Genomic DNA, 9,264 nt, shown 5'->3' with positions numbered 1-9,264 from the left:
ATAAAAATAGCAGGTCTGTGCATGCATGTGCATATGTGTTTGTATGTGTGTATGTCTGTCTGCACAACAATAGGACACTGGCAAAATTGAGCTCTAAGGATTGCTTCTGGGTGATGGCAGTTTGTGGGACTTTTATTCTCTTATTTGTACTTTTTCCCTGTATTTTCTAAATTTCATCAAATCAATAAAAGAACATTTTTAAGCAAGATATAAACTTAATTTTCAAAATGATTCTATTTCACAAGAAAACTAATATAACTATTTATTATAACTCATATTTGTAGTTATACTCAGAGCTAGAAGTAAACAGGTAAAATTGTTAACTGTTTCTGAGTGGCAAGGTTAAAGATGATCTTTATATGTTATTTCTTTTTGCTTCTCTGTTTTTATATAATATCTAATCAAGAACATGCTATTGTTCCATTTCCAATCAGAAGAGAACGTCAGGAAATGAATTTGTGAGAATTCAGTAAGTCCCCTAATTGGGGGCAGAGCCTCGATGTTCCTCTGGGTACCGGGATTTTTTACATTTAAAACACATCTTTCGCCATGAGTAATTCACCGAACAACACTGGTCACAGTCCCAGTCCCCCACTCTGCGCCTGATGGTACCTTTTGCAGAGCGAGAAAGGCCAGGATGTTGCTTAAACCTTTCTGGCAAGAACTTCCTGGTATGGAGATGCTTACCGTTCCAGCTAGTTAGGGAATTTTTCATAAGAGGAACTGTTGCAGCTTCTGCTGCTGCTCTTGGGAGAGAAAATGTAGGTAGGAATGAGTAAGAGGATTCGGGGAGACTAAGATGTAGCAGTTGACCAGCCTGGGGCCAGGCTCCCAGGACGTCAGAGCAAGGAAAAACAGGTAATTCCTGGTCACTCCCCCACACAGAAATCACTTTCCCCTCCTTTGCCTCTCCCACTATAGCTGTAGTCTCCCGAGTAGCCGCAGTCTCCTGGCCTGCTCCCTTCACTGCCTTCTCCCTTGTCCGATAACTTGCTGCCTCATGAGCAAAAGCAAGAGTGCCTAATGTCTGTGTCTCCTTTCCCTTCTCCAATTCCTCAGTTCTTTCCTGCTTCTGAGACTGACTGCTTAACACCCGAAGAAGTGCATTCCTGAGTAAATTTCGCTCTTCCTCCACTCCATGAAGGAGTGTGAGACTTTGCTGAAGTTGGAACTGGGCATTTTCTTTTTCTCTTTTTTGCTTAGCCCTGAGTCTATTCACCACCCCTACCAAAGCATGAGTGAACAGCTTCTGCTCCTCGAGCTGATCCTGGAGCATTTTTACCTTTTCTCTATCCTCCTTCTTCTGCCTCCTTGCGAAGCGCACTACGAGGGCCAGGGTGCCCCAGGCACAAGCCTCCTTGATGTCTCTCGATATTGCTGAGTCAGTCAGGATGTCCCGCAGCTTCTCTTCCATATCACCCCAGGACTCACACATCTGCATCATGTGGAAGTACTGACTAACTCCATTTCGATATATTTGGTTATTTATGAAATCTACAACCTCTCGCTGAAAGAAGCCACAGGCTGGGTCATTAAAATTTACAGCCATTCTAAGGAAAGCACTCTCTGACCTGTTTTACCTCAGTCAGCACAGAGTAACAGTATGTGGCCTTTGACCTCTCCACTCAACTCTCACTATTTCTCTATGGAAAGTCAAACGCCCCCTACTGGTGTGAGGGTTTAGCCAGCAGTCAATACAGTCAGCTGCTTCAGAGGTATACTAGAAGTAAGCCTGAGAAAGTCAGTGGATTTAACCATAAGGAGGTGACTACAAAGAATATATAACAAAGCAAAACAAAAACAACAATCTATTTATCTCAGGCTGCTCAATCTCATACTGAATACAGACACATACTTAATATTTACTAAATTGACCTGGGCAATATTATTTTGATAAGTATGTTATGTTACATCATGCTGCAACTAATTTATAAAATATTTGAGAGCAGGGACAGTCTTTTACCATTAGTACCTATTACCCACAGCAGAAACACAATAACTATTATTTATTTTTTTCTTTTTTGGTGAGGAAGATTGGCCCTGAGCTAACATCTGTTGCCCACCCTCGTCTTTTCGCTGAGGAAGATTTGGCTCTGAGCTAACATCCATGCCCATCTTCCTCTATTTTGTATGTGGGGGTGCTGCCACAGCATAGCTTGATGAGCGATGCGTCGGTCTACACTGGAGATTCGAACATGCAAACCTGGGGCCGCTGAAGCAGAAAGCACAAACTTAACCACTACACCACTGGGCCTGCCTGAAAATAACTATTTTTGATTGATGTATTTCATAGTTTATGTAAACTTGCTCACACTGTACAAATTCTTATTTTACCAATTGAGATTTCATTCATGTAGAATAAAATTTGAACCTTATAATATGTAATAATCAAAAAAACATTTATTAACTATCCTTTTAGAGCCAGGCATTGTGTTAGGTGGTAAGAAAATACAAAGATCAGTAAGACATAACCCTCAAACTATAGAGGCGCATTTTCTGGTGTCATTTTGAACACTCGATTTCAGATAAGCCTGTTGCAAGTAAAAATCAAAACTCAGAAAATAGCTCTGCACTATTATTATTATTATTAAGAATGAATATTTTTCTCATTTCTGACAGATTTGCTTCATATATTGTATACACAGATTGCTTATCCTCTGGTTACAAAAATACAAGGGAGAATTGCCTATAGCAATGAGGCACTGTAAATAAACTGGACAAAGATGTTTAACACCAGCATAATTTCTCCCGGGAAAAAAAACACACAAAAAATAACTTGTTTGCATTTGCATGCGAATCCAGTTTTTAACTATAAAAATTTTACTCCCTTGTCATGGGTGGGGTTATGCAGAAGTAGAAGCTGAGATAGAGTTGGGAGTGCAAGATAAGATGTTTATTATAGGTCAACACCTTCGAAGGGAAAGGGCAGCATTGAGCAGAGGGACAAGTTGAATGCAGCCCAATGCAGGCCCATAAAACACTTGGCCAACCCAACTCAGCACTCAGGAGTGAGTGCTGCCTATCAGAATCATCACCCCACAAGCTGAAATGGTCAGGCCTTTATACCTCCACCTCTCACAGTCACTAAATGCGAGTAGCCTTGGAAATGATGTACCTCAGATGAGGTGACTCTCTGAAGCTGAGAGGCTGACAGCTGCAATCTGACTGCTGATCCCATTCCCCGCAGCTGAGCAGCAAGTCATGCCTTAAAGGAGGAACTGCGCAATGCCTTTTGGTGTTTATCAGAAACTGCATTTCTTAGATACACTTCTCTGTACATATTCAAGGAACAGCTCCTCCAGGATTTGGGTGGGTCTCTTTTCCTGAGCAGATACTTAGAAGGGGAAGGTTAGTGGGATGAACTACAGCTCCTACCATAATCAATTCTTGTTTCCCTCCTTCCTAGATTCTTCTCACCCTCAGCTATTGCCTCTGCTGCAATCAGTGGCTTACCTGACAGCAGGACTCAGGTCGCCAGGGTTCCATACACATCCCTCCCTGCCCCATTGTGTAACAACAGCTCTATCTCACCCTGATGATCAGGGTCAATTACGCTAAGATGGTGACTCTTCTTCTTGCCTGCTGGACTTTGGACCAGCGGAGCCTGAAGTGCCCAGGTGGCAGTTGTAGCTTATAATTCAATGAGACTTTTGCTGTGTCTTCTGGTAGAAGCATGCCTCCTTTGGCAATCAGGTTCTCTAACCCTTCAGATCCCAGAGTTGTGAGGACTGAAAAACAAAGTCCTCTAGTGAATTATTGGGAGTGATGGTAAATGGAATCACTCCTGTTTCCACACTTTGGTTCCCAGACCTATGTATTCTTCCTATTGAGGACACAGTGCCAGGTAAATGTCTTTGATTCAGTACAAACACTAAATCCTGGAGGATAACACTCTCATCCTTGCAGAATATTGCCTCAGGATTGGTGCTTTAGCTACATCTTCAGTAGGCCATCCCAACATTTTCTAAGGCTAGCAGCTCCTTCGTAATGCACTATATGATATGGCCAATGGATCCTGTGGTCATGAGCCAGTCCCATACTCCTGTTGCTGTGAAATGTGTCCTTTGTATGATGTAATATTATGTGAGATCCCATAGTGGTGGGTCAAACATTGTATAAGCCCCTGGATAGTGGTGCTAGCTGAGGTCCTGCTGGCAGCAAAGAAAAACCAGGCCTGGAATACAAACTGCTGTTTCATCCAGAATGGAAAGAGTCCAATGTAGTCAATTTACCACAAAGTGGCCAGTTGGTCTCCTCAAGGAATGGTGCCATACCAGGGGTTCAGTTTTGATCTCCATTGCAGAAAGTTTGGACACTCACCAATGGCAGTAGATAGATCAATCTTAAAGAGTCTAAGTTGCTGGGCTCATGTGTAGCCTGCATCTCTGTCACCGTGACTACTTTGCTCATGTGCCCATTGTGACAGCACTGGAGTGGCTGATGACAGAGGCTAACTGATGTTAACTGGCCAAGTCTTTTTCTCTACCTGGTTGTTTAGTGCTTCTTTCATGGCAGATGCCCTTTGGTGGATATTAACGACTGATACTAAGATCTTTATACTTCTTGCCCACCCGTATGTGAATCCACATCCAGCAACATCAGATATTCTTATCTCCAGTCTTCTACCTTTTTCCTTCCAGGCTACTGATCATTCGAACATATTTTAACCTTAGACACTTCTATTTCCACACAAAATGAATGACCAGGTGCAATACCCAAAGCTCTGCCAATTAGGAGAATTTTTCCTCATCGCTGTCTTTCAGGGCCTTTCTGACTGAAGTGGTAATATAACAGCCATCCATTTTTTGTTTGAACCCATATATGGGGCTGCCTTATCTGGAAACTAATCTCAGGCTTTTTCCTCCTCCTTCAGCTGGTTATATGGGAATCCCACACAGCCATAACGGTGAGCTGAGGGAGAGGCAACAGTGTAATAGTGGTTATGTGCTATGGGGATCTGAGCTACCTGCTTATGCAGTTTGCTTGTGCACACTGGTCCTCCTTATGTTCCACTCCAGAAATACTACTTCTATCTTATAATGGATTATTGTTGGGTCTACCCCAACATTTGATTAGAAGGTCTGAAGGACCCATCTTATCATGGGCCAGTTCTGTCCACATGGCCAAGCATTCTATCTCCCAGTATTACACCTGGGCCTGGTAGAACACTATGAATTGTTTTTCAAAATGTTCCGCTCTTGCTTCAGGACCTCAGGCCCTGGGTTGTGATTCTCCCACTAGGGTTGGCCACAAATGCGACATGGCATCTTTCCTCACTAATAGTACTTCAAATATCATAGGGTCTACTTGATATGGCCCAAGTAGAAAATGTTCTGGCTCCATAGCCTAGATCAGCTGCAGAGTCTTTTCTTGTTCTGGGCTATACTCAAAGCTGGCAGCATTTCACACCACTCACATAGGGCCAGAGTAATAGTCCAAGGTATAGAATGTGCTACCTCCAGAACTCAAGGAGGCATTATGCCTCCTTTTTTGTGTTTGGAGGTACAAGTTGAAAGAGTCTACCTTTTACTTTGGAGGGGATATATTAGCATACTCCTGACCGCTGAACCTCTAAAATTGTCTGGATGTGGCAGGTCCCTAAATTTTTATAGATTTATCTCTCACCATCTGGAGCACATAGGTCTTATCAAGGCCTCTAGCATGCTAGCCACCTCTTCTTCATCCAGCCTGAACAACATAATAGCATTAATGTAATGGATCTATATGATATTCTTCCAGGATACACAAATTGTCCAGAACTCTTCAAAAACTATGTATGACTAAACATGTAGATGTACTATGATTATGTATGTAAAGGTACATTGTTTCTATTCAAGGAGAAAATGGACAGTTTGTGATTGAGATAGAAAAGAATGCATTCCCCCAAATCATACCATGTAAATGAGGTAGTATGATCCGCTCTGGCGAAGTATCATACGCCGCATGGCAGCTGTGATTGGAATTACCACCTGGGTGACCTGTGGTCATTTACTGCCATTATCAAGGATCTATCCAGTCTTGAGAAGGAATTGAAAAAGTTAAGCTGGGGACATATAATTGTGCCAGACCAAAGAAACTATCAAGGTCTAATGGGGTCATAGCAAAGAATACATAGGGCCAATTAAAGGAGCTCCCACTAGCTACAGATGGAAAAATTTGAGCATCAAAAATGTCTGAAATTGGGGGCCGGCCCGGTGGCGTAGTGATTAAGTTTACGCACTCCGCTTTGGCGGCCTGGGGTTCGCAGGTTCAGATCCCGGGCACAAACATATGCACCACTCATCAAGCCATGCTGCGGCCACATCCCATATATAAAGTCGAGGAAGACTAGTACAGGTGTTGGCTCAGGGCCAATCTTCCTCACCAAAAAAAAGAAAAAAAGTCTGAAATTGTATAAAACATGTCATTTTTTTAAAGTGTGCTTACAGTGATATTTAAAAAGCAAAAACCTCATTGGTGAACATTGGATGTTTCTATAGCATTAACTCATTATTCTGAATATTGATAAAGTTTAAAAAATCTGTCACTTATCCTGTCTTTCTTGTGTAAACTGTATTTTAGAGTAATCAAATAGTCAAAGAGGGGAAATTCTTCCTTATGTAAGAATTCCAGCTAATAAATACAGAAGGAATGACAAGATTAGAAAATCACCAATTTGCAACCTCTCATGAAATAATGGATCTAGGTAACATTACCCAATAGATGCTAGAACCATTAGATGAAAGTTTGAACCAGGGAAGTTTATATTGGGGAGACAAAATTGACACCATCCAAACACACTGATCAAATTCCACATCATGAAAAGTGAGATATACAGACATTACGTACCTCATCATATGATGCAATAAGAAGAATACAACAGCACTTCTAAAGTGCTGTGCCAAAAAAAATTGAAGTTGAATCTAACCTATCTTTTAGATCTAGATAGCAGTTTACGGGAAACAGAGAAGGATGAAGTTAAACACTAAGGTGAGGAAGCAATCAGTCAAATGCTGAATGTAAGTTATTCATGGTTATTCATAGTTATAGTTATTCATAGTTATTCATAGGTAAACTACTGAGTTTTTCTAACAAATCAGTGGCGTAAAAATAAAGCAGGGAACAGTGACTGACAAATAATAGACAAATGCATATGTGGACCTTGACCTCATTTGAATCCTAATCTGAATAAATATAAAGTAAGAAGAAATTTTAAGACTATCTGGAAATTTGAATACATAGGATTCAATACATAAGATTGAATATGGATTCAGTACTGGACGATATTAAAGATTTTTTTTTAAAACAGCAACAATGCCATTGTTATCCATCTACAATACCATTGTTGCTATGTTTCAAAAATGTCCTCAGCTAGAGATGCATGAAATGACGTGATGTCTGGGATTTGCTTTAAAATATTTCAGCCTTTTCCCCCAAATTTTGGAGGTATAGATGCAAAAGAATTGGCCAACTATTGCTAATTGTGGACACGTTTGATGAATACATGTATGTTCATTTAAGTTCATTTACATTTTAAAAATTAAATACCTACCTCATTCTCATAGCTGACACAGAGATGAATATCAAAAATCAAAACTCTGAAACGTATAGAAGAAGGTAGGGGACAGTATAATCATGATACTGGGTAAGAATTCCTTAAACAAGACACAAAAAGCAAGAGCTATGAAGAAAAAATTTCATAAGTTTGACTAGATCATATGTTTTAGAAATCTGTATAACAAACAACAAAAACAAGCTGGAGATTAGGAGATGATATTTGCAATCAGTATAACTTACAAAAATTAGTATCCCAGATATGTAGTGTATTCTTACAAATCCATAAGAAAAAGGTATACACAAATAATAACACAGCAGTAGGAAATAAAGGGGACCTTATAAATCACCAATAAGCATTTGAGAAGATGCTCTACTTCAGTAATATTCAAGGAACAGTAATATGATATCATTTCAAAGCAAGTACCTTGACAATAATGAAAAATATGACTATATCAAATATTGGTAAAGATCAGGGGAAAGGAAAATGTTCATATGTTGCTAGAAATAGTATAAGCTGGTAAAGCCATTAGGAAAAGTAATTTAGTGGTTATAACCAGTAAAATTGTAAATGAGCATACCACTTCTAGGTAAATCAACTATTTCCTGTGAGCGCTGTCACCTGTGCAAAAGGAATGATGCACCTACAAAGTTTATTCCAACATTTTTTGTTATAGAAAAAACCAGAAATGATCTAAATATATACCAATGGAAGTCATGTATAATAATGGGATATATTCATACCATGAAATTCTAAAGAACAGTGAAAGTAATTAACTTGATATAAATCAGCCTAGATTTCAATTAATGTAATTCTGAGTGCAAAAAAAGACTTTCAGAGCTCAGATCATGATACCATGTATATAAAATTAAAGAAAATGTATGCTTAATTACATATATATATTGTCCAAGAATACAAACCTAATGTATAAAAGTAATTTTTAAATAGACATGACAGATACACAATACATTCATGATAATTGCTGCTTCTGTGTAGGAAGGAGGGAATTAGAACTGGAGGTGGGCAAAGAGGATCTCAACTCTACTTATGTTCTCTCATTAAAATAATGAGTTGAGGGGCCGGCCCAGTGGTGTAGTGATTAAGTTCATGCGCTCTGCTTCTGGCGCCCAGGGTTCACAGGTTCGGATCCCAGACACAGACCTATGCACCACTGATCAAGCCACGCTATGGCAGGCATCCCACATATAAAGTAGAGGAAGATGGGCACGGATGTTAGCCCAGGGCCAATCTTTCTCAGCAAAAAAGAAGAAGATTGACAACAGGTGTTAGCTCAGGGCTAATCTTCTTCACACGCACAAAAAAGTGAGTTGAAATAAATATGAAAATATGTGATAATTATCAATTGTTGATTATTGGCACATAGATGTTTTGATATTCTTTCTGGGTTTTTTTTCATTTCTGAAAATAAATAGAAGAAAAGAAAAAAAGATTGATTAAAAGGCCTCCTAATCTAGGGGAAATTGAATAATAAAATGAATAGGCTAAACTTTAAGAAACATATTACACTTTGTATATTATCATTGAGAATATATATTCATTTCAAATGCAAATATGGTATTTTGAACTGTACTTTTTAAATAGATAACTGAAATAAATCCCCCAGTGTAGCAGAAATTATAATAGTCGAATTCTATGACTATAGTACCAAAAACTGGAAATTAATAACAGTGTTAAAGAAACAAAAACAAACAACTTTGAAAAATTTTTAA

At 39.4% G+C, this 9,264-nt stretch overlaps 1 protein-coding gene across 1 annotated transcript; it reads right to left on the bottom strand.

The window, feature by feature from the left end:
- Positions 1-279: 279 nt before the first annotated feature.
- On the bottom strand, positions 280-1,572 carry LOC106803843 (testis-expressed protein 13A-like). Its single transcript, XM_014796625.2, has one exon. The coding sequence runs from the start codon at positions 1,547-1,549 to the stop codon at positions 479-481; it is 1,071 nt and encodes a 356-aa protein (XP_014652111.1). The 5' UTR covers positions 1,550-1,572; the 3' UTR covers positions 280-478.
- Positions 1,573-9,264: the final 7,692 nt, after the last annotated feature.

This window comes from Ceratotherium simum, chromosome X, assembly GCF_057802395.1.
Source record: "Ceratotherium simum simum isolate JZ-2026a chromosome X, ASM5780239v1, whole genome shotgun sequence".
NCBI classification, from domain to species: domain Eukaryota; kingdom Metazoa; phylum Chordata; class Mammalia; order Perissodactyla; family Rhinocerotidae; genus Ceratotherium; species Ceratotherium simum.
This window is presented reverse-complemented; position numbering and strand designations above follow the sequence as displayed.